The sequence below is a fragment of the Neolamprologus brichardi genome, chromosome 1 (genome assembly GCF_056152115.1).
Source record: "Neolamprologus brichardi isolate AB-2024 chromosome 1, ASM5615211v1, whole genome shotgun sequence".
Lineage (NCBI taxonomy): Eukaryota > Metazoa > Chordata > Actinopteri > Cichliformes > Cichlidae > Neolamprologus > Neolamprologus brichardi.
The window spans coordinates 43,166,154-43,181,587 of record NC_142104.1 but is presented as its reverse complement, the minus strand read 5'-3'; the positions used below and the strand labels follow the sequence as shown (position 1 = coordinate 43,181,587).

General features: G+C 40.5%; 1 protein-coding gene across 1 annotated transcript in view; it reads right to left on the bottom strand.

Moving 5' to 3' along the window:
* Positions 1-6,786: 6,786 nt before the first annotated feature.
* The window catches only part of LOC102798111 (uncharacterized), a 275,012-nt gene continuing 266,364 nt past the window's right edge, over positions 6,787-15,434 (bottom strand). Inside the window, exons 25-26 of the mRNA XM_087842715.1 lie at positions 12,859-13,077; positions 6,787-8,715 (exon numbers count right to left, since the gene is read on the bottom strand). Of these exons, the coding sequence (XP_087698841.1) occupies positions 8,510-8,715; positions 12,859-13,077 (425 nt within the window). The 3' untranslated portion in view covers positions 6,787-8,509. The remainder of the gene's footprint in view (positions 8,716-12,858; positions 13,078-15,434) is intronic.

The following is a 15,434-nucleotide window of genomic DNA, read 5'->3' as shown; positions in this document are numbered from 1 at the left end:
ACTGGACCATGGTCCGAGCATTGAGGCCTGGGCTGATGAATCACACTTTCTTTTACTTCACATGGATGGCTAGGTGTGTGTGTGTGTCGCACACCTGTGGAACACCTGGCACTGTGGGAAGAAGGCGAGCCGGCGGAGGCAGTGTGATTCTTCATGGCTTCGGCATCTTTCAGCAGGATAATGCATCTTGCTACGAAACAAAAAAGACTTAAGAATATTTCAAATTCAATCCAGTTAAGCAACTTTCGGATTTGCTGGATAAGGAAGTCCAACACATGGAGGCTTAAAGGATCTGTTGCTAACGTCTTGGTGCCAGATACCACAGCATATCTTCAAGGGTCCGGTGGACTCCATGACTTGATGGGTCACAGCTGTTTTGGCAGTAAAACAGCCGTCTAGTCTGTTTTTGCTTTATAAAGCATTTATAAATGAAATTTATTGAAGTACAGTGAGACGCAAATAAGCGTCGGTTATTTTCTCAATAGAGAAATGACACAGACTAAGCACAAAAAGATACAGAACATAAAAATATTTATTTCCAGATGCAAACAGAATACTGTAATGTAGGTAGGGTCAGAGTAATAATATGATCTCTCTCTCCAGCGTGTCCTGGGTCTGCCCCGGGGCCTCCTGGTGGGACATGCCCGGAACACCTCGACCAGGAGGCGCCCAGCAGGCATCCTTATCAGATGCCCGAACCACCTCAACTGGCTTCTTTCGATGTGGAGGAGCAGCGGCTCTACTCTGAGCTCCGCCCGGATGTCCAAACCCCTCACCCTATCTGTAAGGGAGACACCAGCTACGCTTTGGAGGAAGCTCATTTCCGGCGCTTGTATCCGCAGTCTCGTTTTTCCGGTCCCTACCCACAGCTCGTGACCATAGGTGAGGGTGGTGACGAAGATCAACCGGGAAATTGAGAGCTTGGCTTTTACACTCAGCTCTCTCTTCACCAAAACAGACCGGTACAGCGTCCGCATCACTGCAGCCGCAGCACCGACCCGTCTGCTGATCTCCCTTCTCCTGTCACTCCTGAACAAAACCCAGACATACTTAAACTCCTTGACTTGGAGCCAGAGATCTCTGGCCCCAAGTCAATCCGATCACTTTTCACTTTTCATCCGATTACTTTTTTCAAGTAACGAGTAAAGTAAGGGATTACTATTGCAAAAACGGTAATTAGATTACCGTTACTTCCCGTAGGAACGCTGCGTTACTGCGTTACTAAAACCGTGATTTTTTGCGAGAATGTCTCATGACAGTGACGTAAGCGAGTGCGACGTTCGTGACAACAGCTGTGTGCAGATCAACAATGGATCATATATCGAGTGCAGAGAGAGTATGAGCGTGCAGCGTTTAAAGCGTGGAAGTACTGACCTTACTTTGAGTTTGATTCCATAAAAAGTGACAAAAACATTAGTGTCCGTTGTGCGTGGGAAGAAAACTTCTTTTTACAGCGAAAAAACCCCTAAACTTCCGAGCAAGCACCGAGTAGCTACGACGTAATGGGAAACTCACAGAGAAACTCGCGGATTCTTCCACTGACCGCTGCACACCTGCACCAGGGTAACCCTCCGCCTACCCCACTCCTGCTTTACAGGTGAAAATAGAGCAACAGGACCGCTAGTCTTTGACTTTATTTATTTTCTGCTGTGTTTTACTTGCATCTATTTGAAAGACTGAGTGTAAACACACAAAAAAATATTTTATTTTATGTGCTGGAATGTGCAGAAAATAGGTTTAAATGTTAAACTAATTTCTTCCAGTCAGAGAATGTTGCAGATAATTAAATGTTTGCTTGATGCTTAAAGTTAAAGATTAAAACTAATAAAACAAGTTTTAAAAAGAGACTTTTCCATTTGATTACATTTTGTATGATGATTATGCAGAAAAAGTAGAATTGGGCTGAAAGATCTATCGCTTTATCACCTATCCAGGTTGTAAATCGTGTTTTTAAAAAGTAACTAAGTAACTAAGTAATTAATTACTTTTGAAAATTAGTAATCAGTAAAGTAACTGGATTACTTTTTGGGGGAAGTAATCAGTAATTAGTTACTGATTACTTTTTTCAAGTAACTTGACCAACACTGCTTGGGGCACGAACTCATCCCTGACCTGGGATGAGTTTATTTTTCTTATGTTGGTGTTTATTCAATACAGTAACATCAGGTTTTACAGGTTAGAGATTTTAAAATCCCATGGAAATGACCACTGAAGTATTAAGTTAGTAAACTAAGGAAAGGAGACTAATTAAACCAAAACTAATGAATAATGTTTTAGTTTGACCCCAGTCCCATCCACTAACAAAGGAGGCTTGTCTGCGTTATGTTTCTGTTGTGAAGATAGCTGAGACTTGTTTGATGAAGAGTGAAGTGTTTAGCCTTTAGCACAGTATTAACCCTTTCACGCTATTCAAAGGCTGTTTTCTTGCACTTGTGTCAGTGTTGATGGCATACTTGCACATAAACCACTACATTGGACATGTGTCACTGCATACCAGTGGCGGTCCTAGCCTGTTTAGCGCCCTGGGCGAACACTCCCTCTGGCGCGCATATTACATATTAAACATATTAAACATATTAAACATAATAAGGATTGCACATTAACATAAAACTGTTGTTGGAACCACACTGAATTTTACCAGAGAAACACACACATATGAAGAGAGAGAGAGTATGCACAGTATGCAAACGGCTAACAAACAGCCATCATAATTGGTCATACAATGAGAACAGGACGAATCAACAGCTGACAATGACTAATTAATACTGTGCTGAACACAGTCCAAAAGATTCAATAAGCTACATCAGTGTCTGTTTACTATCGTAGCCAAGTGGCTAACGAATGTAAACGGAAGTTTTCACTATCCCTACTAATTGATGTTATCTTGTTGTATCTGTTGTGGTCAGTGCGATCCTCTGTGCTGTTGCATGCTGGGGCCAGTAATGTTGTGGGGGTGGAGCTGGTTAGGGTGGTGTCTGAGAGGCAGATGTTGTCCAAGATAAAGACAATGTTGGATAACACCTCCCACCCACTCCATGACATGCTGGAGTGGGTGGACAGAGACTGAGATTACCAAAACGCACCACTGAACGACACAGGAAATCATTCCTGCCTGTGGCTCCCTGTACAACTCCTCCATCTAACACACTGTAAACACTGCAACAGTTTCACCCTTTTTACACACACTCTTTTCTGCTCTGGAATATTCTTCTCAATTTTCTTAATATTTATTTATAATCCCCTCTGTTAATCCTTGATGTTTATAATTGACTGATCTGTATATATTAGTGTTATTTCTTAAATGTGTAAAATCTGTAACATAATGTATTGTTTGGAGTTTAGTCTGTTACTATTTTTTACCATTTCTTCTTGGAGCAACTGTAACCCACATCCTTTCCTTAGGGATTCATAAAGTAATCATAATATGATTCTGATTGTGTCGGGATGACCTGCCATTATCCAATGACACATCTGCTTACCTGGATCTTTTGCTCGTTTCTCATGGGAAATTCCCATGATGCATTGAGTTTTTCCTTTCCAGTCACCTTTCTCACTCACTATGTGTTAACAGACCTCTCTGCATTGAATCATATCTGTTATTAACCTCTGTCTCTCTTCCACAGCATGTTTTTATCCTGTCTTCCTTCTCTCACCCCAACCAATCACAGCAGATGGCCCCGCCCCTCCCTGAGCCTGGTTCTGCCGGAGGTTTCTTCCTGTTAAAAGGGAGTTTTTCCTTCCCACTGTCGCCAAACTGCTTGCTCATAGGGGGTCATATGATTGTTGGGTTTTTCTCTGTATCTATGAAGCGCCTTGAGGCGACTTTTGTTGGGATTTGGCGCTATATAAATAAAATCGAATTGAATTGGTATGGTACTACAATATGGTACTACAAGGTCATTAAGATAAGATGGGGCCTGATTATTTAAGACCTTGTATGTGAGGAGCAGGATTTTGAATTCTGGATTTAACAGGAAGCCAAAACAGGAGAAATCTGCTCTCTCTTTCTAGTCCCTGTCAGGACTCTTGCTGCAGCATTTTGGATTAACTGAAGGCTTTTCAGGGAGTTTTTTGGACTTCCTGATAATAATGAATTACAGTCGTCCAGCCTGGAAGTAATAAATGCACGAACTAGTTTTTCAGCATCACTAAGAGACAGGATATTTCTAATTTTAGAGATGTTTTGCAAATGGAAGAACGCAGTCTTACATATTTGTTTAATATGTGCGTTGAAGGACATGTCCTGGTCAAAAATGACTCCAAGGTTCCTCACAGTGTTACTGGAGGCCAAGGTAATGCCATCCAGAGTAAGAATCTGGCTAGATACCATATTTCTTTTTTTTCCAGGGCCGAGTACAATAAGCTCAGTTTGATCTGAATTAAGAAGCAGAAAGTTAGTGGCCATCCAGGTCTTTATGTCTTTAAGACATTCCTGCAGTTTAACTAATTGGTGTGTGTTATCTGGCTTCATGGACAGATAGAGCTGGGTGTCATCTGCATAGCAGTGAAAATGTATGCTATGTCTTCTAATGATGCTGCCTAGGGGAAGCATGTATAATGTAAACAGAATTGGTCCTAGCAGTGAACCCTGTGGAACTCCATAATTAACCTCAGTGTGTGAAGAGGACTCTCCATTTACATGCACAAATTGGAGTCTATTAAATAGATATGATACAAACCACTGCAGTGCAGTACCTGTAATACCTACAGCATGTTCTAATCGCTCTAATAGGATATTATGGTCGACAGTATCGAATGCTGCACTAAGGTCAAGAAGGACAAGCACAGAGATGAGTCCACTGTCAGAGGCCATAAGAAGATCATTTGTAACCTTCACTAAAGCTGTTTCTGTGCTGTGATGAACTCTGAAACCTGACTGAAACTCTTCAAATAAACCATTCCTCTGCAGATGATCTGTTAGCTGTTTGACAACTACTCTTTCAAGGATGTTTGATATGAAAGGAAGGTTGGAGATTGGCCTATAATTAGCTAAGACTGCTGGGTCTAGAGATGGCTTTTTGAGTAAAGGTTTAACTGCAGCCACCTTGAAGGCCTGTGGTACATAGCTGATTATTAGAGATAGGTTGATCATATTTAAGATCGAAGAATTAATTAATGGCAGGACTTCTTTGAGCAGTCTTGTAGGAATGGGGTCTAAAAGACACGTTGATGGTTTGGAGGAAGTAATTATTGAAGTTAACTCAGAACGATCAATTGGAGAAAAAGAGTCTAACTTAACATCAATGGTACTAAGAGTAGCTGTAGATAATATTACATCTGTGGGATGATTATTGGTAATTTTTTCTCTAATGATAAAAATTTTATTTGTGAAGAAATTCATGAAGTCATTACTAGTTAACGTTAGAGGGATGGTTGGCTCAAAAGAGCTCTGACTTTTTGTCAGCCTGGCTACAGTGCTGAAGAGAAACCTGGGGTTGTTCTTATTTTCTTCAATCAGTGATGAGTAGTAAGCTGTTCTGGCTTTGTGGAGGGCTTTCTTATAAAGAAGGAAACTATTTCTCCAGGCTAAGTGATGATCCTCTAAATTTGTGACACGCCATTTCCTCTCCAGATTACGAGTCATCTGCTTTAGGCTACGTGTTTGAGAATTATACCACGGGGTCAGGTACTTCTGATTAGAGACCTTAGCTTTCACTGGAGCTACAGTATCCAGAGTCGTACGTAGTGAGGAGGTAAAATTATTAACAAGATAATCGACCTCTGTTGGGGTAACGTTCAGATAGCTGCTCTGCTCTGTGTTGGTACAGGGCATTGAAGATGATAACAGTGGGTGGATTATATTCTTAAACTTAGTTACAGCGCTTTCAGAAAGACGTCTACTGTGATAAAGTCTACTCTCCACTGCTGTGTAATCAATTATTGTAAATGTAACTGTTATCCATCAAGACTATCAAGGTTAAACTCTTTGTGCATGAGAAAGCCATACTATGCCTTCAAGAATAACAACATATTGTTAAGAATATTGTGAGGCATTGAACCACAGGAATTGGTCTGTCCACCCACAGAACTACTATTATGTATGGTCTCTCAGGAGCTGTGTAATGTCTCCTGTGGACCCCAAGTAGCCTTAGTGATGGAAATGATGGTATGATTATTCCTCACTAAGTACTCTGATCTACTAGGATAATCAAAAGATTCCCACTGACAGTTCCAGGATTTGTAATGTGGATAGCAGGATAAACTGAAGCAAATACACAATAAACACAATGTGATTAAAATAGATCTGCGAATCATCCCAATAGAATAAATTACTACTAATAATTCAAATCTGGCCAATTACACCTTCAACTGTTATTAAAACCCAGCCATTCATTATCTTCCACCTACCATAGGCCAACAGGCAGCATTCACCCTGGACAGGTCGCCAGTCTAAGCTAACACAGACAGACAACCAGAATTTGGGAATTTAGAATTACCAAATAACCCAGCTCCACTAACTGCATGTCTTTGGATTGTGTGAGGAAGCTGGAGTACCCAGAGAGAACCCATGTAATAACAGGAAGAACATGCAAACGCCACACAATAAGACCAGATGGTGGATATGAACTCATTGGGCAGGCGTGCTGCCCCCTATTAGGACCTGATTAGCAAACGGAGTCATTTTTACAGGAGAAGGAGGACTCCCAAACGTCTGGTTAAACATTAAACATTAAAAACAGAAACATCCCACCACATGACTGCAGCTTTATATCTCTGGATGAAAGGTGAAAACAGAGTTTGTTTGTTTTTTAAAATCAACATATGACACCACTCTCCTGAGCTGTGATGACTTTATTCATTTCAGAGTTTTCAAAAACAAAAAAAACAAACACACACCCTCCCCCCCAAAAATGTAAGCAGCACTACATACACCTATACACACGAACTATTGTTTGGATCAAACATATTAAACCAATAAAAAAACAAAAACAAATAGAACAAAAACAGGAAACCAAATCATTGGGATAGCAAAGCTGTACACGTAAGATTGTCAACATGTCCTCTTATTGCTGTTTGCTACAGCCGAACATTAGTTGCTTCAGACCCTTTTACTTTTGCGCACTTTGTAAATGCAAATTTATGATGAAACAATGTGTTTGTAAGACAAAATAAAAATGTATTTGTGAATCCTTAATTCATTCCTTTGGCAGCAGTTGGTCTTCATGAGTTTCAGCCAGTTAAACGCCTGGTTTAAGTCTTCAGCTTGTTTTAGTTAACTGGTTGGGTTAAAATAACATTAGTTGAACTCATTCAAACATTTCTAAGCATTAGGTGATGAATAAATATAACTGAAAATCGATCATTTCATCAATTATAATGTAAATCTATAATTTGTAAAAAAGGAGAGCAGTCTGAATACTTAAAGTGATTGCATGTCTATCATTTTAAAGTTACTGCTACGTTGCGTAACACATTTTTGTCAGAGCTACATGAAAACACATCTAATTGTGTTTAGTAACAAAACTCTAGCGACTCTACAATAAAATCAGGGAAGGGGGAATTTGCCTACAGAACTGTTGTAACCACAACTTCCAACCTAAAATATATTTATATTTCCAAGAAGTATGTTCCAAATGGCATGTCCACAGTAGCATGACAATTATCAGCAAACGAGCTCAGTCGTCTGACCATGATCACAATAAAAGCCAAACAATAAGGGTATTCCTCACTAACCATTATGCCCTGAATCACCTTTTCACATGCATGTATAATAAGCTCAACATAAAGAAAATAAATTACAACTATAATCACTATGTGTACAGTAAGTGTACATCAAATACACCACTTTGTCTACAGTACATACAAAAAATAACGTTTCTGAGCAAAACATGAACCCCAGCAGGATCTTTAAATATGTAAACATGAAATAAGAAACAGTGTGTATAAAATACTATACAGGTGCTGTAAGTCTGAAGATACTCCAGCTGTCTTTTTTCTGTCCTTTTTTCTGGGGAAATAAAAGGATTTCTTCAGACGAGTCCATTGGATTTCTTTCCCACAGCACAACCGTGATGCCCACATGTTCATTTGGACCTAACATGCTAGTAAATAAAGTCTTTGCACATGTACAGTGGGCCTCAGTCCTTTCTTTGGCACAGCCGTTGCAGTCTTTACGCGAGCAGTTTCTTTTTTGACATTCATCTTCTGAGTCGAGATGAATCGCTGAAACGAGTATATTTATGTGTATATGTACTTGTATTACCCCGCTGCTGGCAATTTTGGTGTGAAATTAAGAACATGAAGATGTACTGGTGACTGACACAAAACAGCTCAGACTGGTTGGTATATCATAGTAAAATGTCAAACAGCCGTCTGGCAGTCTGGACGCTGCAAAGCAAACAAAACAAACAAATAAAATGCTACTTAGAAAATAAATAAGTAAGTTTTAGTCCCAGCAACACATTTTCTCCATCCTTTAAATATCAACCTGTATTTACTCATCAGTGTCAAAACACTTTCTACTTTCATAGTTTCTTAGTTTGAGCGCACTGGAGCCTGTTGGGGGGCCCTAGAGCAGGGAACTGGTGGGGCTGCCGGGCAGTGGGGGGCTGCAGCTGTTCAGGGTGAGGCTGTGGCTGTGGGAGGGGCTGGGGCGCATTGGCAGCAGGTCGTAGTGGCTCGGGATGTGGCTGTTCCTGGGGAGGTCGTAGGGGTTCTGAGGGTAACTGGGAACCACTGCAGCACCACTTGCCGGCACGATACTTATGGTTGGTTCTGGTGGAACAAAAACCAAGAGAGTGGGTCTTTTATTTCATTTATATAATTTACACAATGCAAAGCTGTTGTCAACAAAGAAAATGAGTTTTCTTCTGCCTTATTTCAATCAAGTCCAAACTTAGTAAAATGTACTACAGGCATCAAATTCAAACACTTGAACCACAGAGTGTCATAATCCTGTGATAACGTCATCCTCCCCCTGGCGTCTGGCCCCATTCCAGATTGCTTGAAAACAGCCAGTGTCTATCCTTGGATCCCACTGTTTTTATAATTATAGACCAATTTCCAAACTCCTGTTTATTTTCAAAATCCTTGAGAAAGTTGTTGCTCTTCAGCTCCTTCAAATTATTGTAGGAAACAACATCTTTGATAAATTCTCTTGTAATAATTAGGGATGGGAAATACTTTGGTGAGTAATTTGCTTCATGCTGTGTAGGGATGGGTACCGGTATGGCACAGGTTCTGTCATAAACGGTAGTAACCAGACCGAAAAGCAGCGCACATTTCGGTGCTTTTTTTTCCTGAGCTGTGATACACTTTAGATTCTAGCCAATCATTTTACGTTTCCGAGGATAGTAGGCGGGTCCAGGTACGTACGTTCTTTTAGAGCAGAGCTACAGATTAAAAATGTCCAAGGCGAAGCGGTCAAAGTCTGGCTGTACTTCACAGCAAAAGATGCAAACTCAGCAGCTGCAACAAGTGCTTTAAGCTGATACTGTGATACTGTCAAAGGAGGTAACACCTCGAATCTGATGAAACTCCTGGCGACGCGTAGCGTTTTTTTAAAAGCCGAGAAATGCGCCGTATTTGATAGCTTGCTGCGAGACCTCACACCGAGCACATCTACTGCGGGTGTGGTGCCTGTTATCGACCCGGAGTTAGCAACATCCCCCAAAAACCCGAAGAGGAGAGTCCTGGCCCCTAGCCCTGCCAGTGTAGCAGAAATGATGAGGATGATGATGCAGCAGCAGCCGTTCTTCTCTGCGTGAGTAGCTTAATGTTGTTCGTGTGTAATTTACGTTGAGTAGGCTAACCACGTTATTACATTAATGCATGTAAGGTGAACTAGCAAACATCATCATAGCTACATGCGGCTGTCTTCTTGTTTGATGGCAGATACTCCCTTCACCCTGGACAAAAAGGCTAAAATGACCAAAGAAAAAGTGGAAAACAGTTAAACATGAGAGGTTTTTGGACAAAGTTTGTGTTTTTTCCATTGTTTAAGCTGCTTCCAGCCAAGAGTGATACCATATATGCCCCATAGCTGCAGAAAAGGCTAACATTGTTATCTTTTTACAAAAAAACAGCTGAACATGAGAGGTTTTTGGACCAATTTTGTGTTCTCCATTCTTTAAGCACCGGTTTGAGCACCGTTTAAGCACCGTTTCAAAAGTACCGGTTTGGCACCGGTATCGGATAAAACCTAAACGATACCCATCCCTAGTGGTTACAGATAAAACCACAGCACTAAAACAGCTTTACTAAAAATGATATTGTAATGCACTCAGATAAAGGTGAGCATTCAAGTCCTGCTTGACTGATCTGTACCCTTTGATACTGTTGATCAAGCTACTTATTAACAGACTACAAAACTGGGTTGGCACCACTGGTACTGCCCTCAGATGGTTTTCTTCATACTTATCAAACAGATACTTCAGTGTATGCATTCATCTGCACCGCTTGCATGTGGAATCCCCCAGGGCTCAATCCTTGGACCAATTCAGTTTTTTAAATATACGTTACTCCTGGGCCATCTCATTAATGGGTTTAGTTTAATGTAGATGACACACAGTTTTGACATACCTTTCTGTCAAACCCAACAACCTTAACAGCTTCTCCTGCCTCAACAAACGTTTCTCTGCCATTACTAATTGGATGTACTCTAACTTCCTCCATCGCAATTCTGGTAAAACTGAGGTTCTAGCACACGGCCAAGACACATTCTCCAAGGATGTTAGTCAGTACATTAGCCCATGCAATCCTCCATAACCACAACTGTACAAGGATTACCTATGAGTCTGCTGATTGGTTGACAAGTGGGCTGGAAAAGGGAAGGGAGCAAAAGTGAAGATAGGAGCAAAAAAACCTTCAAAAATAAAAATACTTGAAAGCACATGGTTCAGTTCCACCTGCTGAACTATACATTTTTCTGTGAGCTAGTTTTATTAGTGTAGTGCGGTGACTCGTACAGAAAGGAGAGCAGAGATGCTGTTTGTTGGGCTGCAAGATGCTAATTAAGCAATGAAAAAAATGGTAATACTCACTATGTATTAACAGACCTCTCTGCATTGAATCATATCTGTTATTAATCTCTGTCTCTCTTCCACAGCATGTCTTTATCCTGTCTTCCTTCTCTCACCCCAACCAATCGCAGCAGATGGCCCCGCCCCTCCCTGAGCCTGGTTCTGCTGGAGGTTTCTTCCTGTTAAAAGGGAGTTTTTCCTTCCCACTGTCGCCAAAGTGCTGCTCATAGGGGGTCATATGATTGTTGGGTTTTGTCTGTATATATTATTGTAGGGTCGACCTTTTGAAGATTAAGTATTTCAGTAGCGGGACCACGCCTCCAAACACGCTCCTTCCGGTTCTCATCTATATAGGTTCCCCCAGTTCTGCGAGCTGTTCATTCTCGTTCACGTGCCCCGCCTTCCATCCCTCCTTTTTTTCAATTCTTTAACTTCTTCACTTCTATTTAGTTCATGGGGATCTGCCAGGCCTGGGAGCCGTCACCAGTCCCCTTCAAGGCCTTCCCCAAACCGCCGCTCGATTCATGTTCAAGCATTCACCTTTATCTACTAAAACCTAAATCGAGGACGTGGGCCCAGCTAGTGAAACTATATAAAGCGCCTTGTGGCGACTGTTGTGATTTGGCGCTATATAAATAAAACTGAATTGAACTGAATTGAATTGATACAATCAAAAGCAAAACTGACAACCTGTGATGACTCGTGATGACGCGGGGTAAATAATATGGTCACAGTCCAATCGCAAACAGTTCAATGTGCAACTAGTGGTGCAGTCCCTGTTGGCTCAAACAGCATAAAAGCCCTCTATGGTAAATGGACGGGTTCTTATATAGTGCTTTTCTACTCTAAATAAGCTTTTAAAGCACTTCATACAACTTACCTCATTCACACAAGCATGTTTTCCCATGCTTTCTCTACATCAACTCTATCTAACATTGCCAATGCTGCTTCTCCACTTTATTCATCAATGATTTTCCACATGATAAGAAAGGGCAGATGCAGCTCATAACTTATTTTTGTGTGCTTTCTCCAATACTCTCTGCTGTCATCTCTCTGTTTCTTCTTCTTCTGTCCACCTCTGCATTCTCTGTATTTTTCTCTCAGGATTTCAACTGGAATCTCCACTGTTCTGGCCAACAGAGTGGTCAGCTTCAGGGCAATCAGCTATTCTCTGAACTAAACAATGAGCGCAGCCTAATGTTGTTGCACTGCAGTCCAAAAAAGTATTCCCAAAGGAAAAGACAAAGGCAAAACTAGGTGGAAAAATCAAGAAAAAGACCAAGAGTAAGTTAAAAATACCTGCAACAGGTTGCACACAGGCTGAAACATGAGCACATATTGGACATAGGCAGGCTGTGCGGTTTGAACACTGGTGAAGTGGTCCAAAGGGGCTGTAGGTCTGACCAGAAAATATCCCCACACTAGCACACTGCCAGGAGCCTGAACTGTTGATGCAAGGCATGATGGCTCCATGCTTTCATGCTGTTTACGGATCCTGCTGTCTGAATATTGCAGCAGAAAGTGAGACTCTGCAATGTTTTTCCAGTTTTCTGTCCCCTGATTTTGGTGAGAGCTGTATCCACAGTTTCATCTTTTTAGTTGACAGGATTGGCCCCATTTCTGCCATGTGATTGGCTGATTAAATATTTGTGTTTAAAAGCAATAGAAGGGTGTATCTAATGAAGTGGCTGGAGAGTATACTTTAGTGCAAAACAGTAAAACTAATCACAATAGTGGAATTCTTAGTGCAAAACTGGGGTTCTATTATTCAGCCATACAAACACTGTGCTAACTCCACCTGCACCGTCCTCTGTTTGCTCTGTATGTGTACTGTGACTGTGTATCTCAAATGTGCCTAAAAATGTTCTTATTAAACGAAAACAGGAGACAAATGTACCCATGTTGTAGACATTCTTGGCAGGCACAGTGGTGGTTGTCGTCGTACTGATGATGGTAGCAGAACAGCCGTGTGTCGCGTGTTCATGGTGTGCTGGTGATTTCATCTCCACGTAGCTGCTCTCTGAGTGCTTACATAGACTGGGGTTGTCGGTTATGGTGGCGTACGGGTTTTCACTGTTGAGGGAACAGGTGCTGGACAACGAACTCTTCACATAGTCTAAGGAGAGAGCGAGACACAGACGGTTTAATCTTGTGTGGTATGACGTTATTCAATGCTTAATTAAAAGAGGAGGCTGCTCCAATGTCCACAGTGATCGAAGGCTTAGAATTCCAGTTTTCAAGTTTTAATACTATTTCATTAAAATTCTTTAAAAAAAACTCTTCAAAAAGCTCTGTTTTAAAAAAAAAAATCATTTTTGATGATTTTAACCCAGCAGAGCTCCAGCTTTTCATAAAATGATTTTTTGTGTGTCAAATCAGAAAGACGACTTTCTGCAGCTATTTCCTGCATGACTGAAGCCAGATTCCTGGTCATTATTTTAGTTACCATAGTGACCAAATTCTCCTTGGATAACTGATTATACCATGTACTGTTAAAAGAAAATGAGACACTTCACAGTGGTAAACATGTCTCTGTCACAACACACAATATGTGTTGCTGCCATCAAATAAAAATGCTGCAATATTTTCTTATAATATTATTTTATTTTTCAGTTTAATATTTGATATTTCCCCCCCTAGGTTCTACTGTGAATAATATATTGATTTCTTAGATTTGAAACTCATTCTTTTTTTTTTATTTACACTCTATATAGTGTCAGCTTTTTGGAATTCAGATGGTAAAAATATTAATTTTTATAAGAAAAACACTTTAAATTTTAAATTGCTTAGGTTGCATTTCAAGACATTAGATGGCTGGAAAGGTCCCAGTCTAATCCATGGACCTTATAGTGAGATAAACAGGTATTCTGTTCACCTTTTTGCTCAGTGTAAAGTAACTGAAGAGCAGAGATGGGCAGTAACGCGTTACTTGTAATGCGTTACTGTAATCCGATTACTTTTTTCAAGTAACAAGTAAAGTAAGGGATTACTATTGCAAAAACGGTAATTAGATTACCGTTACTTTCCCGTAGGAACGCTGCGTTACTGCGTTACTAAAACCGTGATTTTTTTGCGAGAATGTCTCATGACAGTGACGTAAGCGAGTGCGACGTTCGTGACAACAGCTGTGTGCAGATCAACAATGGATCATATATCGAGTGCAGAGAGAGTATGAGCGTGCAGCGTTTAAAGCGTGGAAGTACTGACCTTACTTTGAGTTTGATTCCATAAAAAGTGACAAAAACATTAGTGTCCGTTGTGCGTGGGAAGAAAACTTCTTTTTACAGCGAAAAAACCCCTAAACTTCCAAACAAGCACCGAGTAGCTACGACGTAATGGGAAACTCACAGAGAAACTCGCAGATTCTTCCACTGACCGCTGCACACCTGCACCAGGGTAAACCTCCGCCTACCCCACTCCTGCTTTACAGGTGAAAATAGAGCAACAGGACCGCTAGTCTGTGACTTTATTTATTTTCTGCTGTGTTTTACTTGCATCTATTTGAAAGACTGAGTGTAAACACAAAAAATATTTTATTTTATGTGCTGGAATGTGCAGAAAATAGGTTTAAATGTTAAACTAATTTCTTCTAGTCAGAGAATGTTGCAGATAATTAAATTTTTGCTTGATGCATAAAGTTAAAAGATTAAAACTAATAAAACAAGTTTTAAAAAGAAACTTTTCCATTTGATTACATTTTGTATGATGATTATGCAGAAAAAGTAGAATTGGGCTGAAAGATCTATCACTTTATCACCTATTCAGGTTGTAAATCGTGTTTTTAAAAAGTAACTAAGTAATTAATTACTTTTGAAAATAAGTAATCAGTAAAGTAACGGGATTACTTTTTTGGGGAAGTAATCAGTAATTAGTTACTGATTACTTTTTTCAAGTAATTTGACCAACGCTGCTGAAGAGGGAAACAGACCAGAGTCAAACTCTAAAACAAGAAGCTGAGTGTGCCTGTATGGAGCTGTGCATCTCCTCTATACCAACACAGTGAGAGACGTTCAGTCCTTTTTAAAGCAATGAAAATATGTGTTAAGTAGGAGCGGCCCAGAATTTAAAATAATCTGTATTCCTCTTTAAAATCAATACATATTCTGTGTAGTCTTTTAGTTGGATTTGTTGTAAAGAACAGAAAAGCTGAGGAGTTTTCCTTTAGGAAACATGGATGTTAGAGTCTGCATTGGAACACTTGACACCAAAGATTACATTTTAACACCAACATCAGCACTCGAGGGCAGCTGAGGTTAAAACCTGCAGATAAAGGAAATGTAAATCAAGGCACAAAAAGAGCATTCAGTTATAGAGAAGGAGAATTCTGTTTCCGAGGGGGAGTTGGGGCTGATGAGGGTTAAAGCAGGAGGATGACCCCAGCAGGGAGGAAAAAACACAGTGAGAGGAGACGTTGGGTTCACCCTGCAAAGACACAAACACATCTATGAGCACAGGCTGGACAGGATCAAGAGG